This window comes from Anser anser (assembly GCF_964211835.1).
Source record: "Anser anser genome assembly, chromosome: 25".
NCBI classification, from domain to species: domain Eukaryota; kingdom Metazoa; phylum Chordata; class Aves; order Anseriformes; family Anatidae; genus Anser; species Anser anser.
This window is the reverse complement of record NC_139746.1, coordinates 2,589,445-2,614,673: the sequence shown is the minus strand read 5'-3', so window position 1 is coordinate 2,614,673 and position 25,229 is coordinate 2,589,445. Positions and strand designations below refer to the sequence as shown.

Genomic DNA, 25,229 nt, shown 5'->3' with positions numbered 1-25,229 from the left:
TGCATTTGACTTCTTGTATTTGTAGGAATTATCATGTCTTTTATTATTTGCTACTTGGAGTCAATGAGGAAGAGCGTAAAGAATTTCACCTCAAGCAACCTGAAGATTATTTCTACCTCAACCAGGTAATCTGTGACAGGGATTTACAGATTACATTGATAATTGTGTCTCTCTGATGTTGTGCTAAAGATGGAAAAAAGCAGAACACAACTACTTTCTTTGCATTTAAGTAAGGGGCTTTCTTCACAGCATAACTTGAAAATTGAAGATGGGGAAGATCTCCGGCATGACTTTGAAAGATTAAAACAAGCGATGGAGATGGTTGGCTTTCTTTCAGCAACAAAAAAACAGTAAGTGGAACTTTTCAGCCTTTGTTAGTGACAGCTAGTTAAACTTTGTGAACTGCAATAAATTGTATAAACATTGGGATCACATTTAATCCAGTAGGAATCAGGGAGAGCTGAATATTTGTGAGTGCTTATGGACAAATTCTTGAAACAGAATTGGGTCTATTAGCCTGTTAAAATGAACTTCTAATCATATGAAAAATTCTTATCAAACTAATTTTTCTTCCTTAGGATTTTTTCAGTGCTTTCAGCTATTCTTTATTTGGGCAACGTTACGTACAAGAAGAAAGCTACGGGTCGTGATGAAGGATTGGAAGTGGGACCTCCTGAAGTGCTGGACATTCTTTCTCAGCTTTTGAAAGTAGAGTCTTTCTTTTTAGCTCTAATGTTTGACATACCTTTTTGTCCTGCTCTGCCTCAGCATTTTTCTTGACTATGGGGCAGCCCAGTATGTTTATATCTGGTTTATGGTACTTCAACAGCATTTATCTTATGGTATGGAAAATGGACGAATGTGGTGAAATTATTGAGGTTAGGGATGGAATGTAGCCCGTAGCATGGAAGCAGAATTTGTTTACTTTCTAATAAGAACTGAGCAGGAATAACTTTACTAGAGATGTGTGCTCTGCCACCATAGGGAAAGATCTGCATGAATCTAAGCCGAGAATAAATTAAAGGAGTTGAGAAACTTGTAAAGCTACCGATGAATGATAAATGTAGCAGTTTTCAAAGTGCTTGGACTTCACTGTTGTCATCAGAGTACTCATTGTACTGAGTTCTGGGAATTTTAGGGTGGCAATGACTCTTGGTTTTGCTTGTTTTGAAGGTCAAACGTGAGATTTTAGTGGAAGTGCTAACAAAAAGAAAAACTGTGACTGCTAATGATAAGCTTATTTTGCCATATAGTCTCAATGAGGTGAGTAAAAAACACTAATAGAATTATTTTAAATAATTGAAACCTAGTTCTTTTGTGACTTTGAAAAAGCTAATGTGGTACACTTTCATGTTTGGTGAGGAATATTTGGAATGTTAGAAATTATCGTTAAAGGAAGATTCTGTTTTTGTCTCTGGTAGGATCGTAACCTCTGAGTGACACTGGTCTGAAATAGAAATGCTTTTTTAAAAAGAAATTACCAACTTTGTTTCATGTACAGGCAATAACAGCTCGTGATTCAATGGCAAAATCCTTGTACAGTGCTCTGTTTGATTGGATTGTTCTGCGAATTAATCATGCACTCCTTAATAAGAAGGACATGGAGGAATCTGTTACAGTAAGTTTCGCACAAAAGCAAGTCTTTTTGTACAGTTCTATATTTAGAGTTATCAGAGAACGCTGTAGATGAAGTGTTCAGATATCTGGGATAAACCTAGATTCTTCTCCTGGTAAATCCTTCTCCTAGTCCCTAGTAAATGTCTGCGTAATATTTGATTATTTTTGTTTTCATAACAGACAACTGTTAAATATTCAACATCTATTAATGTACACTCCAGTTATTTATATCAGCGTGTGATATAGCAGCTTTTGTGATGGTTAGTTGTTGTGGGTTAAGACACTCGCTGTATGACAGATTACTTAACTAGATTTTCAAATCTTCTTCAATAGTGTTTGTCCATTGGTGTACTGGATATTTTTGGGTTTGAAGACTTCGAAACCAACAGTTTTGAGCAGTTCTGCATAAATTATGCTAACGAGCAGCTTCAGTATTATTTCAATCAGCATATTTTCAAATTGGAACAGGTAAGAAATTAGTTACTGAATCAAAAACTTTAGTGTGAGGGCTCATCTGTTATGCAAACTGTTCTGCAAAACCTCATGGCGTAATTTTATAATTGGTTGAATATATGTCCAAATGTGTTATGTTTTTATTTCTTGTTTTAATATTGCATATTATGATATGATTTGTATGTTGCAGCTTTGCTGCATTTAGTGCTCTGCATATGCTAATGATAGCTGGGTTTTTCTTCAGAGAACTAGCAGTGAGTTTTTGACTGCAGGAAACAACAACACAAAACAACAGTCAGGCAACCCCAGACGTAAATCAGATAAACTCTAAACTTTGAGATTGAAAGTCAGTAGGTGTGGTGTATGGTTCAGTTTTGTTGATGGTTGGTTGTTTTTTACTTAAAAAAATGTTTTGGTACAGTTTCTCGTATTTTTGTCAGTTGGTAAATATTTAATAACTAGTCTTTACTGCTACTTCCACCTAACTGCATATAAGGGATACGACTGTATGTTGATATTGGCAGTAGTTCTGAAATCCTGATGCTACTGGCATATATCGATATATTTGTTTGTAGAAGGTATTGTCTTCTTACACAGTGCTCTGAGTGCTGCAAGAGCGAACAGATTGCATTTCTAGATTGAGGTTTGGCGGCTTTCTTCTCTGGACTTGGACTTTTTACTGGGTTGTGCCAAAACATTATTCTCTGGTTGCTCTGCTGAAAGAATGAAGTCATTCTGTAATATGTGGTATTTTTCAACAATATGTAGATAACTTTAAACAAGCATTTTAAAGGGAAGGAAATTGCCAAGCATACAAACTCCATATGTAAACATAGTGTTGAGGTCTCTGTTTTGTAACTTATGACAGAAGTGTCTATCCAGGCTAACTTAGAGTAAATAGTTAACATTGTTTTCTTACGCCGTTTCTCCAATGAGCTTAATCCTTGAATGACCCATTTCCTGTATCTCTTGCAGCATGAGAGCCCTCGGGAAGGGGTAGAGGGGTCTCTATATCTTTTAAAGAAAGGCCTTATTGTTTGTGGAGAGTGGTATTTCAGTTCTGTAATGTGGCGTGCACACTGAGCAGTCTGTTATTAGATTTAATTTTACCTACTTAAAAAAATCTATTATCGTCATAGAACAGTAAGAGAGGCGTTCTTTGTCTTTTGTTAAATGTAAAACTTATTTCACTTAATTTTCTGAGTTTTTTAACATTATTAGCCTATCTTTAACTCCTTTGGTGGTCATTTACAGCAGTAAGAAAAGCTGATGTTTTGGTTCCATATTTTGATGAGAAGCTTGTTCTGTCAAGCATTTTCTGCATTATCATTTCTGCAGAAGAGCTTCATATTTTCTTGTCAAAGAGAGCTCCAAATTCTCTGAACCTGAAAAATGTACATTGATTGCTTCCTTAGCAAAGTTCTGGTGTTGATATTGTATAGGGCTTAACGGCCTGTCTTGAAACTTCATCTGACAGTGAAATTTGGAAGTGCTGAAAATTCATATTAAATGTAATTTCTTATAATACAAGAGCTATGAAAGAGACATACTGGAGGAATGCAAGCCTGTCTACGGTTTTAAATGGAACTGTGTAGATGTCATTTCTGACTCCAAGTTTGTAGACTACTGATTGCTGGAAAGACGTAATAGGGGAGGGAACATTCTTTCACTGTTTGGATTTTTAAGTAGTTCTACCCTAAACATCCGCTGTTGAGTGACTTGCTTAGGTAGATCTTTGATCTGACCCAGTACGCCTGCTGTTCTGGTCTTGTTTATAAATTTTCCTAATTTTTGTTTTTTGCTGTTTGAGCTAACAAACTCAACTTGCCATAGCTGTTTAAGGATGTCTTTTAAGCACTTAGACCATGGTATGTTAAAGGTCAGGGTACTGTACTGATGAGGGAATTTTCTTGAGCTACACAGGAGGAATATAAGAGTGAAGGGATCACTTGGCACAATATTGACTATACTGATAATGTGGCCTGCATTCACTTAATCAGCAAGAAGCCCACTGGTCTCTTCTATCTTCTGGATGAAGAAAGCAAGTAAGCAACAAACATCTTCTGGGGTAAAATTACATGTATATATATAATGTATATGTGGAAGGGAAGAAGGAAGGGCTGTGGAAGGGAACAGAAACATAGCACTTCTTTGTTTTAAAAAAAAAAAAAAAAAGGAATTTTGGGGGAAGCAAAGGGTCATCTTATGGCTGGGATCTACACTCCTTTGTTTTTAAGAATTCCAATATGGTAGTGATACAAACTGATGCTAAAATTGAACCTTGGCTTAGGAAGATTTGGAAATCTAAGATTCAAACCAGATGTGTAAGCAGCAACTAAAATTTAGAAGTCTTGATAAATGCTTTCGACAAGGATCAATAGGTGTTCTTCAGTTTGTCATCTTGCACATCAATAAATGTAACTGTATTAGAGAAAAATAGCTGACTTTCTGTTTTGTTTTCCTAGTTTTCCACATGCCACCAACCAAACTCTACTTGCAAAATTCAAACAGCAGCACGAGGAGAACAAGTTTTTTGTTGGAACCCCAGTAATGGAACCTGCTTTTATTATTCGACACTTTGCCGGGAAAGTTAAATACCAGATAAAAGTAGGTGACGGATCTGATGGCCACAAAGAAAAATACTCCTTGCCTTTATGACAGTTTTGTCAGGGTGTAGAAAGTTTGTTGGGAATAGGCTGAATCAGATGTTTCATCAGGTATATTTTAGATACTTCCCCCGCTCAGACTCGAGGATAATGCTCACTACGGTGAAAAATATTTAGAATAATTACTCTGAGTTACGATAAATATCCTGGGTCAAAACACAGTTCTGGGTGGTGTCTGTGTAACTGCTTTCCTGAGAGCTTGTGGTTCAATCTTCCTGTTCTGCAGGATTTCAGAGAGAAAAATATGGATTATATGAGACCAGATATTGTTGCTTTACTACGAAGCAGTGACAGCGCTTATGTTCGGGAGCTGATAGGAATGGATCCGGTAGCTGTGTTCCGTTGGGCTGTTCTGCGGGCAGTTATTCGAGCAATGGCCGTCTTTGCAGAAGCTGGACGCCAGAGAGCTCAGAAGACTGCAGGTATGATATGAATCATTGTGGAAATACTTTTCAAATACTTTCAAATAGATTTGTGCTTGTTGACAGAACTAGTTGACTGCAAAACGTTCCAGGTGCAATCTTGGTTTGATACTAGAGACAAAACTAGTTTGTGAAAATGACTTAACCTGTACACAATAAAGAGGTTGTCACTTTTTATCTGAGATCATTCGGACTTCCTCTCCAGTTAGTGCACCATTGCCAACAGGCTGTGCCAAGTTTGTAGTCCTATTTGTAAAAGTTTGGGAACATATTACAGGTTCTAGTGTGCCTGGTGGTCTTATCAGTGTTTTTGATCTTCATTGATCTTCTCAGACTTCCGTAAAATTTCAAATGAGTATTCAAGATGAAATACTAATTTTGAAAAGCCTTTCTGAGCAGCTGCAGTTTACTTGATAGTAGTAGGGAGTTTGAGAAACCAAGTGGTCTGTCTAGCTTGGTAGCTGAAGTAATAGAGGAAAAGTCCAGACAGTTGGATAGATACTTAGCTTGTTATAACTGGTGGGTTATTTTTGTCTATTATGCCTCTCTCTTTGTCAATGTTCAATGTGATTATTTCATAACAGGAGTGGTGCGCCAAGGACCCCGAGTTCCCCTTGGAGAACTCCAGAGATCAAATACACCAGTAGAAAAAGTTTACCGGTGAGAAACATGCACTTAACCTGTATCAGGGAAAAGACTTGAATTGCTGAGTCACGTTTTGGTATATGAAATGTCAACTTGATCTGTTTGCAAGGATAGCAGGTCTTATTTCTTCTGTCTTGTTTTGTTTGACCTTTTTAATTGTATCAAAACAATACCCTGGCTTACTTTTTGTAAGACCCAGTACTACCAAACATTGGTGGTGCAGCCTCAGTCCTGTTGACCACGGGGTTTTTGAGTTCTGTCTGTATTTTGTGTATGTTGCTTTTAGCATTGTGCATTCCTCTGCAGCCACTCTGTCACTGAAGAATTCGTAGGAGCACTCGTGGTTTTTGCAGGCTTAGACTTTATTAGGAGGCAGGGCAAGTCCTACAGCAGTGGGCTCCGCACATTGTTCTGTATAGGCATATATGCCCTTCTGTTGAATATTTAGGTTTTATACGTGTTCCTTTTGCAGCTGCTCAATGCTTGATTTCTCATTTGATTGTTCTGAGGATTTCGATATAAATGCTTTTGAAGACATCATTTCTTTTTATGAAAACAAGAAGTAAGTAGAAATAGGCCTGGGCTTAAAGGCCAGGGAGGCACATTCCTAGACAGAGTAACTTTCTGAGCATGCTCTGTGTAAAAGTGAAGACACATCAAGTAATGACTTCATGGTACTTCCTAATTAATTCATCCTACACAGCCTCTGTCACTTGAGGCAGCCAAGAACTAAAGATGCAATTCAGGCTTGGTCACAGTTTAATGTATCTGTTTCCTTGCAATATCTTAAACAAAATCTTGATATTCTAAAAATGTTCAGAGATATCAGGGGAAACAAGCAACCGTCTCTGAGACTGTTGTCACTGCCTCTTTGAGCAGCTCAGAAAGGTGATAGCATCTAACAGTCAAAAGTGACTCTTATGCTTCTGTTATTTTTGGTTTGTGCCTCTCTGGAGAGTAAAGAAGGTAAGTTCAGTGCCAAGACTCAACACTCCACAAGCATGGTGCATGCTTAATTAAAATAACGGAATCAGCCACAAATTAGGAACCATCCCAGGCTTACTTTGAAAAGCTAAACGTGTAAATAAGTTTGAAATGAATATTAAAAAAAAAATCATTATAATTAAATTTCAAATGTTCTGTAGTGGCTACTTTCTAACTTGCTTTTCTCATGGGACTCTGCTTATGCAGCCTCATTTTAGTAGTCAAATATACACATAAATATTTAGTGCTTGTTTATAGAGAAGCCTGGATCTGTCTACCTGAAAAGGCTTCTTAGCTTAGGTCCTTTGCACATTAAGTACATTTGGTTAGATTCTCCTATGTGTATTCAGAATTGATGACTTAAGAATTTACATGGAAAGGTAGAATTAGAAAGTAACTTAATATGTGACCCTGGTAACTGAATTTTAGGGCGCTAACAAAGTAGAAAGTGCTGACTTGACATCATAATCATTCATGTTTAGGAAAAAGTAGTCTGGGATTGACCTGCTGCTGTTTGGAGCACACTTGGTGATGGGGATCTCTTGTTTTTTAACTCCTGTTTTCTCCTTCATGGCCATATGTCTTTGTTTGCTATCTTTCTTTTGCTGTGAATCGTTTTAGAGACATGCATGAACAAATCATCGCAAGTATTAAAGGACTTCCATGGCAGGGAGATGATCCCTGTAAGCTGCTTCGGTCACTCAATCGACTTCAACACCGCTCCCACTTCATGTGAGTTCTGGTGCTCTAGGTGTTGCTTTGAAAATGCAACAATAACCAAGCAGTTATTCCAGCCCATATACTTGTCCCAAGCTTGTCTTCTGCAAAAATGAAACAACAATTAAGAACAAAATAATTTCTTCTAAAAATATAAAGACTACAGAGTATGCTTTGTTGCTTCCTTTGCATAAACTGACAGTTAAGCCTGCTGACAGTTAGGTAGCACAAGTTTGCTGTGAAACTTCTGACAATGAAACCTCTCAAGCTAAATCTAATCGTTTCCTGAAATTCAGAATGTCAGTGCTATGCATGTTCCTGAGTTAAGACTCTTTACCTGTGTGCAGCTATGCTTGTGTGAGAAAATCAGTCTGCGGTCTGTTGTATAATAAGTAAATGTAAACGAGTTGGCTACTTTAAAAAGGGTTTAAAGGAAGACCCAGGGAACTACAGGCCAGTCAGTCTCACCTCTGTGCCTGGCAAGATCATGGGGCAGATCCTCTTGAAAACTTTGCTAAGGCACATGTGAAATAAGGAGGTGATGGGTGACAGCCAACACGGCTTCAATAAGTGCAAATTTTGTGCCAGACAAATCTGATGGCCTTCTACGATGGGGTTGCAGCATTCGTGGGTAGGGGAAGAGCAACTGGCATTACCTACTGGGACTTGTGCAAAGCATTTGACACTGTCCCCCATGATATCCTTGTCTCTAAATTAGAAAGACATGGATTTGATGGATGGACCACTCAGTGGGCAAGGAATTGGCTGGATGGTTTCACTCAGAGTTGCGGTCAATGGCTCGTAGCCTTGTTGAATCTCATGAGGTTCACTTGGACAAAGTGCATGGTCCTGGCAATCCTAAGCACAAATACATATGTGTAAAACAAATATCTATGCAAAAGTACAGGCTTTAATAGCTTTAACTTCAGAGGCTGTTCACTCTTGAAAGCTTCCAATACTTAAAGTTTTAATTAAAAAATTAAAAACCTTGTTGAGAAGCAGTTTGCATTTCTTGCATTGATCACATTAGAGGCTCTGCATGAACGCACCCTGATGTTGTGCTCATTTTCTTCTATCCTTCATCTTGCCTCATAAATTGCACCAATTTATGGCTTGCTGGAATAACCAAAATCATGTGTATTTTTTCATAATGATCTTCGATGTTTTAACAGGAAAAGTAGAGGTATCAAACAAAAGCAGATCATTCCCAAGGTAAGGTTATTCCATAAACTGGTTTCTCACTTATTTTTTTTAAATGCTGTGAACTTTTGAATTTTGATTGACAGAACTCACTTAAGAAAATACTCTTTCGTGCTGTAGGGAAGTCTTATCATTTATCCTTTAAAACTTCAGTTTTCACAGTCAGAAGGGTACGTAAATGTTCACCTTTGTAAGATCTGAACAGAAGAAAATTGTGAATTGTCACTTGTTTGATTTTTTTTTTTGTCATAAATACGTAAAGCCATTTTTAATCAAGTCATGGAAGGCAAACTAACTACATAGCTCAGCTGATACTCTTGGGGCAATTAAAAAGTTTTGAGATGTTTTGGTGTGAAATAGTCCTGAAGTATAACATGTACGTTGTATGTGGAGCTAGGCAGTTTCATTCAGCAGTAAGCTTTATCTTATTTTAATGCAGACAGAAATATTTATACTTCAGTTAAGAAACTTATATTTTATGTTGATTATGAAATTTTTTTCTAGAACTTGTTGGATTCCAAATCTCTGAAGCTCATAGTAAGCATGACTCTACATGATCGAACTACAAAATCCCTCTTGCACTTGCACAAAAAGAAGAAACCCCCTAGCATAAGCGCGCAATTCCAGGTATGTGGCTGATGAGGTGGCACACACCTCTAGGTGCACTCTGACCTCATGAGAATATACCTTCCTGGCAATCTAGGTCGATCTTGCTTGTAAAACCAAAATGTTTTTTTACTCTTAGGATTTGTTTGAAATAGGCTTTGTTACTTTAATAAAGTTAGACTGCAATTAAAGATTATCGTTACACTATGAAATGTGTTAGTTCTTTGTACAATTAGCCTCATATGCAGATCTAGTGCTACTGTAACAGAAGAGGCATACTCCACTTTTCATTATCCTGGAAAAGGTAAAAACAAGTGCATGAATCCACTGTGGAGTATGGAAGAACTTCCATATTGGATGAATTAGGATTTGTATAGCTATCGGACCTGAAAGAACCTTATTTCTGAGGAAGGAGCTGTATTGTTGTCAAGTGTGTATCAAAATGCTGACATATAGAGAAACAATACTTCTGAACGTTTCATTTCAGACTTCACTTAATAAATTACTGGAGACACTGGGGAAGGCTGAGCCGTTCTTCATCCGCTGTATCCGCTCCAATGCTGAGAAGGTAAGACTGCCGTAAGAATTGAGCTGACATGAGTGCTGTGCACTGAAGTCTTCTAGCCCTGTAATATCTCTCTTCTGACTTGTTCACTGTCATTTTGTGTAAAGGTGAAAGGTGACCATTGTTTGTTGTTCCTACTGAACAGAAGTAGGCAATTTTTAGCTGTTGACTTCTGTTCTCTTTTCAGAAAGAGATGCTCTTTGATGAAAGCTTGGTGCTTCAACAGTTAAGGTACACTGGCATGCTTGAAACCGTGCGAATCAGAAGATCTGGCTACAGTGCCAAGTATACGTTCCAGGTATGTGAGGAACTGGAAGTGGATTATGCTTTCAGAAATACTGGCTGCTGTTGGAAAAACATGCATTGACTCAGTCTTTTGTATCTATTCATGAGAAGCTTGGGGTGAACTGTAAAAATTCATTACAGTTTTGACAGAGCTACATGGTGACAAGTTGTAGTCTAAACTATTGTGTGAGTCATCTTCCAGTATGTTGTTCTATTGGTTTCATGAAGGAAAGTATTCCCAGTACTGCATTGCAAGTATAAGCAATCAGTGCTGCTCGTTGTCTCCATATGTGAATTAGTTTTCTATAGAATACTTTGTGCTTGTAGCTTTATAGATCACGTATAGGTGATCTTCATCTTTAGTTGGAGACTGCATGAAGCCTGCATTTTACAAGATGGGGAAAAAAAGCTCAGTTTGGAATGAAAAATAATTATTTTCATATCCCTGTAGCTCAGATTTCTTAGCTTAAATTTAGAAATCTAGCTGAAGCTCTAAACTTGTGAATTGACTTCTAACTCCCATCCTTTACTGTGTTTCACAGGAATTCATAGATCAGTTTCAGGTGCTACTTCCCAAAAATGCCAGAGCCTCTAAGGAAGACATTTTTGCTTATTTGAATAAACTACAACTGGATAAAAACTACTGTCAAATAGGGAAGACCAAGGTCTGTGAAACTTTCCATAATCAAATAAGAAACACTCATGTGCGCTGTATTCAGTGCAGTTCATTTACAAGTGTTCTTTTCTGTGGTTCATATTTAAATTGTGTTTTCCTAACTGCTGTAAATGTTGACAGAGATGTTAGTAGCTATTATTTATTGTCCTTATTTTTGATGCCAACCTATCTTTCTACAATATAGTACAAGTCTGTATTTTAAGGATATTAGTTTTAGGAAATCAGTACTATTAGTATTTGTCAGCAAGGTCGATGTTTTCATTTTAGAAGGGTTCTCTGATTTGAATACTGCAAGCACGTGTTTATATTTTAAAGTCCTAACACTGAGATTTCTTTAAAAAAAAAAAAAAGACTTTTGCAAGTGCTAATTGCTGTCAGCTACTAAGGTTTGCTTCAGTAGTAAGTAATTCTCATTTTTTAGCTTGTAGAAATACACCCGAACTGTTTGTTGATGAGCTTTTCTTTAACTGAGCAGGTTTTTATGAAAGAGGCTGAACGGCAGATACTACAGGAAACACTACACAAAGAAGTGATCAGGAAAATCATTCTTCTTCAGAGCTGGCTCAGGATGGTTTTAGAAAGGAGACGCTTTCTCCGAACACGGCAAGCAGCAATTGTTTTACAGGTATCTTTGAGAATTGCCAATCTCTTTTTCCTAAAAAGAAACAAACTCCCCACCCCAAATAACACTCCCCACCTTGGTGTGCTCCTTCTTCACTTCAGAAATATCCCTTTTTAGGCTTGCTGGCGTTCCCGCTGTGTTAGGAGGGCACTGCAAAGGAATAATGCTGCTGTTTATATTCAGTCAGTATGGCGAAGATATAGGGAGCAAAAATGTTACCTTCAGCAGAAGAAGAGAATTTGTCTTGTGCAAGCTGTGGTGAGAGGGCATCTTCAGCGTAAGAGGTAAAGAAAGAGGAGCAGAATGACATGAAAACATGCGTATTAACCGCTTAGTTACTTGACTACATCTCCAAGTTCAGTTGCGTGTGATACTTGACTTGGTAATAACTGTCTAGTTGTTTACAATGTAATCCTGCTGTCAGTATCAAATGGCTAGTGGAGTGTGGAAACTGGTTAAGCCCTTAGTACATGAGAATTATTCCACTGAGCTGCATTGATGCATGCGAGTGCTAATAACCAGTCCGCCATTGTGTCATACTGGGACTGTAAGTCTATTTGTACTGAGTCTGTAGTGGTTTTTAGGCTCTGTTTAAACTGGTGGGTATTTTTCTTGACCACTGTGCATTAAACTACATGTATTTTCATCTTAACAGATTTCAGAAAATGGCTATAGAAAAGCAAAAAGCTGAAGAAGAACAGAGAAAAATGCATGAAGCTCAAGACAGAGAGAATGATATGAGCAAGGATGAGGGCGATGAACCAGCAACAGATCAATTGCCTGTGAAACATGAGTCAGAGCCGGATGAAGCTGTTGGGGGCAAAGACGAAGCTCCAAATGAGCAAGCTGAAAACCTAAGCTCATCTCAAAAAGCCACGTTACTTCAGAAGAACATGATAGAGGGCTCTGAGAAAGTAACAAACAGCCGGGAGAAACGTGAATTCCGCCGGCAGAGGGGGCTGGAACATAATGAGTTACAAAATAAGCATGTCCTGTTTACCTTCGATGGAGCAACTTTAACGTGCCATGAGGAACAAACCTCTTCTGAAGAGGCCCTGGAAACTGTTCCAGAGCCAAAAATATCCACAGAACAAGATGCTGTCCTTCAGGGAAGTAGTGTGGAAGAAGAGAGTCCAAATGAAGAAAAAGCCATTTCGGACACACCACCCTCAAGCGAGATAAAAGAAACTAGTTCTATTCCTGAGCAACCACCTGCATCAGAAGTAGAAAGAGTAGATAAGACAGTTGATAGAGTGGAAGCACAAGGGAACCAAAATAACCTGTTAAAGGGCAGCCAAAGCTGTCCTGAAAGGCCGACAAATCTTGCACTGAATCTTGAAAACACACTTTCTGCTACTGGGAGCTTTCAAACTCCAGCTGAAGGTTGGGCAGATAAAAACAAACGTCTTGCTCAGAAGGCAACCAAAGATCTGGATAGTCCTACTTCTTCCAATATCCAGAGATACGTGGATGATCCAGGGAAACTGAAGTACAAGAGAGAAAAGTGGAAAGGAAAGAGACAGTCTGATGCTGGTCAGAATGACATGCTGAGCCAGTCTTTGGATGGAAGAACACGTGCAGATCAGTCTCCTCAGGATCCGTTGGCGTAAGGACAGCTTCCAAGTTATTTTGACTTTTTCAGAAAACAGCTATCTGTAATATTTCAGAATAGATGGAGAACTCCTGATGATCCAGTACATCTGGCTATGTTATGGGAGAAAACAGCAATGAACAAGTGCTGCTTCGTCTTGCCTTTAAGTCCCCTTTAAGTCTGTAGTTGAGTCTGTGTGGGTAGAATGTTTTCAGAAGCTAACAAAAGATACAGAGCCTGCCTTCACAAATTGAGATAGAGTCAGAGCTTCAGTTAAATTAATGTCTGGAGTTTATTTGTATGTCTATTTTGTCCACTAGAAACAAGGTTTTAGGGACCTGCAGTTTGCAAGCATGACCATTCTGTTATGACAGGAAATCTGACATGCTCTTTTTCTTTATTTTTGCATTTAAAAGTGAGTTGCAAGCATTTATAAGGGTTCTCTCTCAATTGTAACATTGTTGTAGGGTTATTTAAAATCTGATAAGTATTAACAGGCTACAGGCTTCAAAAAAACACGTTCTAAAGCTAATCTTGTAACATTGCAGAAAGAAGGGGACTTCATCTTCATTAAATGATCTCTTAACATTGGCCCAGTCTGTTGCTATGAATCAGGTACTGTTGCCATTGTGCATACTTATGTTTAATTATCCTCATTTATGAAGTTTAAAGATCTGTGAATAATTGACTATAGTATGTTCTGTATGCCTTGATTCCTTTCAAGTTGATTTTTAGCTTGATATCTATGTAAAAGAATCTCACTAGTAAATAGACAATTTGAAAACTTAATTTTTAACAAGTAGACTCTTAAAGCATAAAATATGCTTGGATCTTGTTTTAGTAAGCTAATGTCTATTAACTAAAGTGTTTTATTTTGCAGAGGCAAACCTTTTTACCATTCTATTTTTTAAAACCACCTAAAGAATCTCTTTCAGTCATTTTGTAGTTTTTAGACTTTCTTCTTCTCTCTACTGTAGCTATCACCAGATACGATAGAAGAAGAAAAAGGCAACAAGAAATCTCCTTTGCAAAAGAAGCCCAGTGACCTCTTACCTACCACAGATTCAGCTGTTTCCACACAGCCAGCAAGTCAGCAAATAGATGCCAAGTATGTACTCTGTGTGTGACTATGGGCTGTCCTTAAGAAAATGAAAAAAGAGGCTTTCCCCCGGTACTTGAATTGTGCATCTCAAGAGCATGTCTGTGGAGAGATGTGTTGACATCAGCTACACGGGGGGCTCTGTTGCTGGCTGACTTGATCTTCATGTTGACATAAGTGTGATATCTGACACTGTTGAGGAACAGATTCTCTGCGTCTTGCATAACACTTGTCTTTGAACCAGTTCTTTTTAACTTAAGCAACATACAGACTCAGATCAAAGGTGCGGGCAGAGTACTGTTATCTCAACTTAGGAGTAAGACACCAGGGGAAAAGCTTAAGAACACAGTAAACACGTTTGCTGTTTCCTTGGCCTGCTCTCCCAGCTGCTCGCATTTTGCAACTCAGGGACTTCCTTGAGCCGGAAAAGGTGTCTTGGATTTATTGTGTCTATGTATGTTGAAAGTAGTGTTCTAGTAAACAACATAATGTCCAGATGTGCTTTCAGACTGTCTCTTCTACTGCTCAGCTTTTCTGAAGGTTGGCTTTAGAGTAAATATCCACAAGAGAAGTTATTTCTATCCTGAACATTACCTGTTGTGTTAAATGAGCCTTTTCTTGTAGCAGAGTTAGCTTCCATTCTGGATATGACAAGGTTGCATTTGCTTTATGTTCAGGTCTGCTTTCAAAAGTCCATTGCGTAGACTTTTGGGGAAAAAGCCAGACAAGAAAATTCCAAAGGAGTATCCTGATGTGATTGATGAAGGTGACGGACTCTCACTTACATCTTGTATCCTGTTTCCAGAAACAGGAGGATCACAGAAGGTTTCGGAAGGTGATTTTCTTTGACTTGATCCCCATCTTGCTAATATCTTTTCTGTAATCTTTTATGTGGGTACTGAGGAAACAAGTACCATAGAATTCAGTTCTCGTGCTTTAGAATACAAATTAATTTCTTTCTCAGCTTCTTCTGGACAGCCGAGTCGTCTCCAGGCAGGGGAACGCCATGTGAAGGAGAGTAGTAAAACAAAGAAGAACCGTACTATCAAGATCAGCAAGATCTCAAGTGTGTCTCAGAATTGGCGAGCTTCCATGGCCCGTGAGATTGCAAATGCCAATGAACTGAAACATCTTGATGAGTTCCTTCTAAACAAGGTAAAATGACTCAACTGTGATAAAATTCAGGTCTGCGCTCATCGTTTGTGTGGAATTTTAAAAACTACTTTTCTAGGTGCAAGGTTCTGTTATGATTTAAAGCAAAGGGGAATTGATTTGGTAGCTTGACTGAACTGAGTCTGTTTTAAGACTCTTCCTATTCCTTCCTTTGAGCCTTTGCATTTGTTATATTACAATAAATTCAGGTGATGTTTGTTAGTCCTTTGTTTGCAAACTTCCTTGTAAGGAAGTAGACAGAGTTCTTCAGAGCCTAACTCCTATTTTTGTGTCATCACAGTGCATTAGGAAACGATGCTTTAGATAATTGGAATGGTCATAAATGATTCAGTCTGGTAAATGAACCTTAACACTGTTTTGTTCTTGTTTTAATGAAACTTGATGCAGGTGTATTTGTGTTTTAGATAAATGACTTGCGCTCCCAGAAGTCTGGCGTTGAATGTTTGTTTTTTGAAGCCACAGAGAAATTCAGAGGAAATATCAAGACCATGTACTCTGCTCCTGTAAGTGGTTAATCTCAGTAAAGTGAAAAATTGATAGTTAATAAATTAGTCAAGGGTACTGTTTAAATGTTTTATCTACAGCTCTGTAACAAAGCAATTCTTAGCACAGAATTCAAAGCTGAATGTTAAACTTGAAAAAAAATGACAGTTCTGATGTAGTCTTAAGCAGACTGTTTAGTTTTCCTTTTGTTCATTCAGATGTAACTTATTTTTAGAATGCCTGGGTTTTGCTGTCCTCAGCCTCTTCAAGTTGCTGTATTTAATCACCAAAGAGAGTTGCCAACACCTTTTCCAATATTCTTCCAACTCAGCCTTGTCTCAACCAAGTAGTGCCCTTCTACAGTGTAGTAGGGAAGTATGCTAATTTGTTTCTGTCATGGGCTGTTATACTTTACTTTAATCATAAGCAGACTTTCTCACCTCTGAACCTGAACACTTAAAAATCTGTAACTGTATCAACAGTATCTGTAAGACTATTTTCTGAGTAATATTTTTTCTTCTCTAGAATGGGCAAATCCATGTTGGCTACAAGGATCTGGCGGAAAATTACCAGCTTCTAGTTACAAATCTGGCCAAAAAAAGGGAAGAGAAAGAAGTCAAGCTGGTTTTGAATCTTTTCCAATCCCTTCTGGATGAATTCATCAGAGGATATACAAAAAAAGAGGAATCTGAACAGCCCAAGGTATAAAACCCACTCTGCAACTGACTTGTGGGATGATTAAACAATGTTACTCTCCTTGGGTAAGGAACCCGTGTTACCTCAGAAAGCTTTTTGATGACATCATCCTTCATTATTTGGGAAATAATGTTTTCCATAAACAAATCATATGCATTACAGATTTTGAATGCTGATACGTTATTATGGAGTGGTTCATTATTTAACTTGTTCTTAATATTTTCAAAATCTTTAAATGTTTTTGCATTTTATTTGGTGAAAACTTAAGTGTTCTCTGAAGGTTTTGGAGGTGAAATTGCCTTGTCATCAGGCTGTGAGCTCAAGTGACTTTCTAAAAATTCACGGTCAGCATGAGCTCAGGCAAGCCTCATACAAGTTGAAGCTGCAGTATGGTGTCTAATGTCTGGAGGTGGAGTAGAATCTGGTAAACTGAATAGGGGAGAAAAGGGAATGAAATTTGTGGATTTCAAAGGCTAACATCAGTTCTGTACTTTAATGCAGCAAACCAAAGCCCAGAAGAAGAAACGAAAACAAGATCGTTCAGTAAGTACTTTTCTTTTTCGATGTTCTGAGTCCTCAGCTGTACTGGAAGAACACAGGAAACACTCTTGAAAGAGCTTGATAAGTTCTGTTTCACTTTGCAGTATAAATCACTTACCTCTTGTATGAAAGGATGACCCAATATAAAACTCTTAAAATTCTAAAAGTGTTCCCAAAAATCAAAGATCTTGCTTATGCAGGGATAGGTGGTACTCTGGCATCTTGATTGTCCATAGCATCTTTCTCAGTCACAGAACTGTTTAAAACTATCCGACTGCTAAAATATTAAAAACAAACTATAGCTAAAGCATTGTGCCGATGAACTTTAACAAAGGCAGTAGGTCAGTTATGAAATGACCCAGCAAACCCAACTACCTTAGGCTAGGATGAAATTTGGTTTCAAGGTCAAAGCCATCAGCTGTAATTGCAAAAAGAAAACTAGAAAATCTAGGATAGGGTATGTAGGTTTGGGTTTTTTTTGCTTTGTTTTAAATTAAAAAAAAATGGGGGGGAAGGAAGCAGGGATGAAGTCCATTAGTTTCTCCCTATCTCCCACCAGATTGAAGAACATAATGGCCACGTATTCACAAACTACCAAGTGAGCATTCGGCAGTCATGTGAACACTGCTCATCCTACATCTGGCCCATGGAAAAGGCATGTCTCTGCAGTGGTAAGTGAAAAAAACTCATTCTTATCACATGCTTTACAAAATCACCAGTCTCAAGTTGCACCAGGGGAGGTTTAGATTAGATATTGGGAAGAATTTCTTCAGAGAGGGTGGTCGAGCATTAGAACAGGCTGTCCTGAGAAGTGGTGGAGTCCCTGTCTCCAGAGGTATATAGGAGAGGTGTGGGCATGGAACTAAGGGACCTGGTTTAGTTATTGGACTCAGTAGGTTGGGTTGATGGCTGGACTTGATGATCCTGAAGGTTTTTTCCGACCTAAATAATTCTATGAAAACACAGTTTCCTTATAACTTTGGCCAGTACAAATTGAATCTTACTGAGCAGTATGTGCAGGTTATATAGTAAGAGAATAAGACAAGGTACCTAGCATTATAACATGATTTGGAATGTTTGTAACAATTGTTACTCTCTGCAGTTTGCAAGTTGATTTGTCACAAGAAGTGCATGTCCAAAATCCAGAGCAGCTGTACATCCTGTGGAAAAAAGGTAAGAACTATAGATCCGGAGTGCCATACCATGACACCGCAGGTGATGCATGCAAAATACTGTCTTTTTTGCTCAGCAAATAAAGAGCAGATGTCCAGAAACTGAATAAACTTTTCTTAAATGGTTAAGTTCCTTTCTATGTTTGCATATAGTCAAAGCCAGGCCCAGTAGTTGTAGAAATGGAACATTCTTCATTAAAAGGTGATGATCGAGCTCATTTCTGAACAACTCCTTTAGAGCGTGTGTGCTGCATTAGACAAACTGTTTAAAAAAAAAAGTGTACCATACAGTTTCTTTGCTGCTTTCCTTTGATCCTAAGGTATATTTCCTTACTAAAGCTCGTAGAAAGCTAGAATAAAGCATTCAGCTTTTTTTTCTGGACGCATAAGTTAGTTGTAACATGAAATAACAGAATTTTCTAGCTTTGGAAACAGGCATTCACAGTGCTTGATCTACATCAATTCCAGAATGAACAGGATACAGAACCACGTCACTTCGGAGTATGTGTGAGTTCCCTGACCAGTGAGAGAAATTCAGTCCCCGTTGTCATGGAGAAGCTGCTGGAGTATGTGGAGATGCATGGCCTCTACACAGAAGGCATTTACAGGAAATCAGGATCAGCAAATCGTATGAAAGAGCTGAAGCAGTTGTTGCAAGCAGGTCTGGCAATGTTGTCCACACTTGACTTCCTTGCATGCCAGTTTTCCCTGCAATTCTTTTCTATTCTGAAAGCATCTGCCACTTGTTAATGTCCTAAAAACAGCTTTTTGGTGGGCATGTTTTCAATGTAAAATCTATATTCCTCTTTCTGGCTGGCAAAAGCTACTCTGTAACATAAAAGTGCCTATCAGCAGATTTTTTTATTTTTTCCTTCTGAGTTACCACTCAGTTGCCCATTGTATTCATCAAAGAAATGAACTACATTAGAAAAAAACATTTCGTTTCAGATCCAAACTCAGTGAAACTGGAGAATTACCCTATTCACACTATTACGGGCATCCTTAAGCAATGGCTTCGGGAATTACCAGATCCACTAATGACCTCGGCACAGTACAATGATTTTCTTCGTGCTGTAGGTAGGTTATAGAAATGCCTGAAGCAATGTTTTTTTTCCCCTTTGTCAGTATTTACTTGGTAAAATAATGTATAAGATGCTCTTGTTGGCTAAACAGCTTTCTTCCAGTTGATTTACAGCAATGATTTTAAACATTTTATGTAAAAAAAAAAAAAGGGGGGGGGGATTTTCAGGGCATTTGTCCTCTAGTTTACATGTCCTTGCTTCAGAATTCCTTTTTTTGTAGCTGGATGTCACTATACAATCTCTTTTTCAAAAAACAGCAAGATTCTTAGCTTTTTTCTCTTTGATTCTCCTTGATGTTCTGGACTAGATCTAGATAGATCTCCCTTAGATTCATTTACCTTCAGTGGCAGTAAGGCATCTTAAATATTGTAGGAGATCATGGTGCATCATCTCACGATTGCTAATGATAACAACAGCATCTGAAAAAGTAGGTAAATTGTAGTGCCATTAGGGCTACTTTAACATCCAGTTACACCAATTAGCAAGTGAAATGGTGTCTAAGAAATTAAACTCTTATCTATTGCAGAATGTTTGAGACAGTGTCAGAAGGCGCTTGGCTCCTTTCCACTAGTGTTGCACAGCAATTATAATCTTGTGTTTTCTCCTCTTGTGCAGAACTACCAGAAAAACAGGAGCAACTCTGTGCCATTTACAGTGTCCTCGAACAGCTTCCACAAGCAAATCACAACACCTTGGAACGACTCATCTTCCACCTAGTCAAGTAAGGAGTTCAATTATTTCAGTTGGAGAAAAACTCCATGTGACTTATTTGAGTTCTTAGAAGCCTTCTAAAAGCCTAACCCCCCCCTTGAGTGTGTCAGTGTAGGGATTGTATTACTGTTTTAGAAATGAAAGAATTGAAGTTGATAGTTGTGCTTAAAAACAGACACACGCTTACTTCTACCACCCGCTGTATTTTTATCAACTTTGGTAAGATTTGATACAACTTTGAAGGTAGGGTGTATCCGAGAGATTTAGTGAGTTTTTCTGAACACCAGGATTCATGTGGCATAACATATTAAATATGGGTAAATTAGTGACTTGTGGATGATATTATATTTAGTAGGGACTGCATAAGGATTATAAATGCTTGCACATATGCTAGTGTTGGGAGCAATGATACTGATAAAGGGGCTGCTTTCATCTGAGGAACTTGAAGTTTGAGTGACCCCCCCTGAACGCAAGGAAAAGTGTTTTTTTAAAGAGGAAACACTGAATCACCAGACAGATTTTATACTACTACCACGCTTAACCTTAGTGGCCTTCTGTTTCTTTTTCTTATGCATGAAACCTTCTCTACTTAGTAGGTGTGAAATCCATTTTAAAACACTTGTACTGTTGTATGTGCTCAGTACCCAAGGGGCCTCCTTATATCTGTATTAGGGAACTCTGGCAAAGTTTGATCAGATGGCTGATATTCTAGCAAGGTTTGCTTAACTTTTTTTTTCTAAACATTGAATTTCAGAGTGGCTCTGATAGAAGATGTCAACCGTATGTCACCTAATGCCTTGGCCATTGTTTTTGCTCCGTGCCTCTTACGTTGTCCCGATACCTCAGACCCTTTAACCAGCATGAAAGACGTTTCAAAAACAACCATGTAAGTTTTAGCAGTCTGCTGCAAAGTAGGCCTTCAAAATATTGTGAAAGGCTACTACTGCCACCTGAGTTCGTTACAACCTTATTCATATCAAGCTGAGAAACTGAGGATTGTAAGTTACTGCATAGTGGCTCTGCTAGTGCTGACAATTTACATGCCTTTGTCTGAGTCCTTCTACCTGTCTCAAATTTACAAAGCATAAAATAGGATGTTTGTTTACATTGATGTGTTCAGGATTAGTTATTTGCCTAGTATTATGGAAGAGACAAAACTTCAGAGTAGCATAACTCTTCTAACTGACAAAAACATGAGGAACTGTGGTTTAGTCTTAAGTTTCATAATCTGTGTTTATATCAGATACTCATCTTAGAAAATGTTCCAACTGATTTTTTCCAGGCCTTTTAAATTCACTGATGTATAAGTCTTATAAATTAGGTTTGTATTTTACATCAATGTAATATTTTGTCGGGGACTGTACACTAAGCATATACATCTTGCTGAGATACCCTACTGCTTGTTATGACTTGTACAAACTGACTCCTGCATACTTGGAAACCCCCTTCCGAGTTTTCATTGAATTGAAGAAGGTTCTGGAGTTGATCCTTTTTGTTCTCCTCACCGTCTAGCAGCTCGGGCTCTCTGAAGACCCTCACTGCATATCTGGCCTCCAATGAAAACAGTTTGGAAAATGACAGCTTTTTGTAACTTACCTATAGGGGCATAGAGGTGGAAAAAGGCAGCTGCAGGATCATTTTGTATCTTACAATCTGTACCAGCACAGGGAAATCATTCAGAGAAAACAAGCAGTTGGCAGCCATGGTAATGTCTGTACACTTGCCACTGTTGTGTGGAGTCAGCATGAGAGGTTCTAATTATTCCAGGAAGAGCATGTGCTGTTACCTGCAACACTCTGTGTCCTGTTTTGCTTGCTGTGGTGGGTGGACTCTTCATCCTGCTATCATGCATTGCTGCCCCTTGTAAAGCAGCACTGGGAGAGTCTGATTGCAGACCATGTGTGCGTGAGAAACATCCCCAAGACAGGAGAGGCATCTCATCCCACCATGGTTGTCCCCAGAGCTTTTACATCATGAGACTGCTCAATAAACTCTTTCCCTTTTGTCCAGGTGTGTAGAAATGCTGATAAAGGAACAGATAAGGAAGTACAAGATAAAAATGGATGAAATAAATCAGCTGGAAGCAGCTGAAAGCATTGCTTTTCGAAGACTCTCGTTGCTTCGGCAGAATACGGTAAGTTTTGAAATAAACCACAGAACCACACCATCCAGCAGAAAGCATTCCCCTAATTCTTTGGGAGGGGATGTGCTGCTTATTTTTCCTGTCCACCCTATTTGGTAAGTCGAAGGTTAATTGTGAGATGAGAAGAAAAGGGATTTGGACTTGCCCAAAACTGTAGGTGGCTGCTAAATATACAGCTGTACTGGAGTCTGTTTGATAAATAAAGGGTGCGGGAGTGGGCGTCTGTTCTTATAGTGGTCTAAATCTATTTCCATATAATTCAATCAGTAGGATTAAGATTCTAGAGTCTGTTGCATGGCAAAGGGGTTCCTTCACTCCAGAGATGGATGGTGGACAAAAATATGACGCATTCTATTAGGGCAAATATGTTTTTTTTTGTTTTTATTATACTGTTTCAAAAAAGCAAACACCACCACCGCCTTTGACTGATCAGAAGTCACATTATAGTGAATTTGGTCTTTATCTCTCTCTAGCTCTGGCCTGTAAAACTTGGGTTTTCTTCCCCTTATGAGGGGATGCTGGTATGTACATTGCCTGTGTTCAGAGTGCATGTTATTTTTTTTCTCTTAATGGTACTACTGCATGACTAAACTTGCTACATGTGTTGTAACTTGGTTTTAAAAACTCTTGAACAATGGAGATTGCATGTGTTGGTGCAACTTTCTCCCCTGAATGCATGCGGTGCTGCTGACCCGTTCTGCCTTGGCTCTGGTATTTTATAGACATTCTGAATGTAACTTGTATTGGATGTAATAATTTGGCTTCTAATTAACTGCTAAAATTAAGGTTAGTTTGGCAAATCAAACTACTATGCTTCAAAAAAGGTAACACACAGAAATCAGGTGAATAGAAAAATAATCTATTACCTTTTGAAACATTTGTATGAATAACTAACAGCTCTTCAATTCCATGAGCCTTTCATTTGTCCTACTCATTTGTCTTCCACCTTGGAACTAGCAGACAGGCAGGACTTGGGTAGCTTCTTATGACCAATTCATAAAACTGTCTTGCAGAGTAAAAGCCCACAGGTTAAAGGAAATGACAGTAGCAACTCAGAACTGGACTCACTGAATGAAGAAGAGGAAGTTTCTGAAGCTGATAACCGAGAAAAGGAGATTCTCATTGATCGCTTACAGTCGATAAAAGAAGAAAAGTAAGTCACAGCTTTGAAAACCCTTCATCTCTGTAGGTCATGCCCTTTTGCAGTTGGGAGTTAATACAGACAGCAAAGCAGTATACTTTTTTCACAGAATCATTAAGGTTGGAAGAGACCTCCAAGATCTTCTGGTCCAACCATCCTCCTACCACTGATACCATCCCCTAAAACCATGTCCCTAAATGATCTAGTTAATTATGTTCTGTAGGCCTTTATGAAGGTGAAAAGGAAAATGTAAAGGACTAGGAAAGAAAATTATTATTATTTAATGACTCTATTGAGGATGGTATACCTCTGAAATATGTACTGCTTAAATTTGCTTATATCAGAGATGTTTCTAGAGTGCTATGCTCTCTCTTTTGATGTAGGGAAGATATAACTTATCGGTTACCTGAGCTTGATCAGCGAGGCTCTGATGAGGAAAATGTAGACTCTGAGACCTCAGCAAGCACAGAGAGCCTGCTAGAGGAGAGAACAGGACGGATGGATACCGAAGGTCAGTATTAAGGTAGTGTGTGCTTTTTTTATTCTACATATTTCACTGCATACAGCCAGCCAGGTGACCAGATGTTATCTGGTCACAGCTGCTTATATCGAATTACACTTTCATGCTTTCAGTGTATTTTTTCTTTAAAGGAATTACACTTTCTGGATTACACTGCCGTGCTCAGAGCTCCAATATGCCTGCCAAAGACATTTGCAAAGTGCCTTCTCTTTTGCAAACCTATTCAAGCTCTTCCTCTGCATCCCTGGCTTCAAGACGCAGACTATCTTTAACGCTGTCCAAGATTAAAGTGCCCCGTCGAACTCCAGTGATGCCAACAGCAAATATAAAGCTTCCTCCTGGGATTTTCAAATGTATAGAATCTCAGGGAAGGATTTCAGCTAATGAAGAGTCTCAAATAGTGGTGAAACGAAGGGAGCAGCCAGCAAGGCGAACTGATAAAATCCACTCTGTATACATTGCACAAGGGTCTGCAGTGGCCCACGCTCAGGAACTTTTAGATGAATATGAACCAACAGCAAAAGTAAAACGGAGGTTTTCGGACCCTTACTCCCACATTCCCTGTACAGATGAATGAAATACTTAAGCTGTCTGGATTTTCAAAAGTTGACTGCAGCTTTGTTTTTAACCCTTTGGAGGCTGTGGACTTTTCATGTTCTTTTAAGTGGCTGCTGGGGAGACAGCCTGGAAACATACAGTACTGTAAGGGTTAAGCAAGGTTGTTTAAAAGAAATATGCTTCACTTTAAATTAAAACCCTGCAAGGAAGTAGAACATAAAACTTACCTTGAGTAAAATACATGGATTGAGTGTACAGGAAAAAAAATGTCCCCTGATTCTGCTGCCGTGCCTTTTTCCATTTGCCTTACAATGGACTCTAATGGGACCAACAGTGACTTTGCGTCAATGTGTGTTGCCTTGATTTTTGTATGTTTTTATGACAACTTTGTGTGGTTTACAAAACGGTTAATGTTGTAATAGCCTTAACGGAGACCAAAATGTATAAAAACTTTTATTAATACATTGCACTTTTTAAAAATATGTGTTAGTTTATCAATGTTCTTTTGCCAGTACCTGCCTTGCTTAGTGAACAAGTTATTAGATAGGAAGTCACTGCTTTGACTTGCTTTTTGTCAGCACTTCAAATCACGGTGGGAAAGCTCTCCACCCAGGGGAAGCACTAATGGCAAAACTGGTGTCACCATGAAGTATTTTGGTGCCCTTTGAACCAAATACACAGCCCAGCTTGTGCTGTGCAGAGCTGCCTCAGCCCCTCACAATTAACATCTGTGTGGTGAAATCCCTCAGGGCGAAGCGCACTAATGCATAAAACGCTTTAAAGCTGAGCGCCATGTACACATTGTTGTGGAATTTGTCCAAAATCCCTGATGCTAGGTGCTGCTCCTCTGAGAGGGAAAAGC

The 25,229-nt window shown here is 38.6% G+C and overlaps 1 protein-coding gene across 13 annotated transcripts in view; it reads left to right on the top strand.

Moving 5' to 3' along the window:
• MYO9B (myosin IXB) overlaps positions 1 to 24,849 on the top strand; it is a 46,515-nt gene extending 21,666 nt beyond the window's left edge. For 6 of the 13 annotated variants that reach the window (XM_083811257.1, XM_083811249.1, XM_083811258.1 and 3 more), the window contains 38 exons: positions 26 to 125; positions 250 to 350; positions 579 to 708; positions 1,174 to 1,263; positions 1,502 to 1,618; positions 1,951 to 2,085; positions 3,994 to 4,115; positions 4,536 to 4,677; positions 4,963 to 5,158; positions 5,743 to 5,818; positions 6,276 to 6,365; positions 7,409 to 7,519; positions 8,677 to 8,716; positions 9,209 to 9,331; positions 9,798 to 9,878; positions 10,063 to 10,173; positions 10,703 to 10,825; positions 11,312 to 11,461; positions 11,576 to 11,742; positions 12,114 to 13,064; positions 13,598 to 13,664; positions 14,027 to 14,157; positions 14,826 to 14,983; positions 15,113 to 15,303; positions 15,726 to 15,824; positions 16,330 to 16,506; positions 17,002 to 17,043; positions 17,600 to 17,711; positions 18,143 to 18,213; positions 18,681 to 18,873; positions 19,161 to 19,289; positions 19,910 to 20,015; positions 20,760 to 20,891; positions 22,016 to 22,139; positions 22,622 to 22,669; positions 23,162 to 23,301; positions 23,673 to 23,800; positions 23,941 to 24,849. In XM_083811257.1, coding sequence (XP_083667383.1) covers positions 26 to 125; positions 250 to 350; positions 579 to 708; positions 1,174 to 1,263; positions 1,502 to 1,618; positions 1,951 to 2,085; positions 3,994 to 4,115; positions 4,536 to 4,677; positions 4,963 to 5,158; positions 5,743 to 5,818; positions 6,276 to 6,365; positions 7,409 to 7,519; positions 8,677 to 8,716; positions 9,209 to 9,331; positions 9,798 to 9,878; positions 10,063 to 10,173; positions 10,703 to 10,825; positions 11,312 to 11,461; positions 11,576 to 11,742; positions 12,114 to 13,064; positions 13,598 to 13,664; positions 14,027 to 14,157; positions 14,826 to 14,983; positions 15,113 to 15,303; positions 15,726 to 15,824; positions 16,330 to 16,506; positions 17,002 to 17,043; positions 17,600 to 17,711; positions 18,143 to 18,213; positions 18,681 to 18,873; positions 19,161 to 19,289; positions 19,910 to 20,015; positions 20,760 to 20,891; positions 22,016 to 22,139; positions 22,622 to 22,669; positions 23,162 to 23,301; positions 23,673 to 23,800; positions 23,941 to 24,386 — 5,650 coding nt within the window. In that variant the 3' untranslated portion in view covers positions 24,387 to 24,849. Of the gene's footprint in view, positions 1 to 25; positions 126 to 249; positions 351 to 578; positions 709 to 1,173; positions 1,264 to 1,501; positions 1,619 to 1,950; positions 2,086 to 3,993; positions 4,116 to 4,535; positions 4,678 to 4,962; positions 5,159 to 5,742; positions 5,819 to 6,275; positions 6,366 to 7,408; positions 7,520 to 8,676; positions 8,717 to 9,208; positions 9,332 to 9,797; positions 9,879 to 10,062; positions 10,174 to 10,702; positions 10,826 to 11,311; positions 11,462 to 11,575; positions 11,743 to 12,113; positions 13,065 to 13,597; positions 13,665 to 14,026; positions 14,158 to 14,825; positions 14,984 to 15,112; positions 15,304 to 15,725; positions 15,825 to 16,329; positions 16,507 to 17,001; positions 17,044 to 17,599; positions 17,712 to 18,142; positions 18,214 to 18,680; positions 18,874 to 19,160; positions 19,290 to 19,909; positions 20,016 to 20,759; positions 20,892 to 22,015; positions 22,140 to 22,621; positions 22,670 to 23,161; positions 23,302 to 23,672; positions 23,813 to 23,940 lie in introns of all 13 variants that reach the window. The other 7 variants (XM_083811252.1, XM_083811260.1, XM_083811261.1 and 4 more) reach the window with 7 other exon arrangements.
• Positions 24,850 to 25,229: the final 380 nt, after the last annotated feature.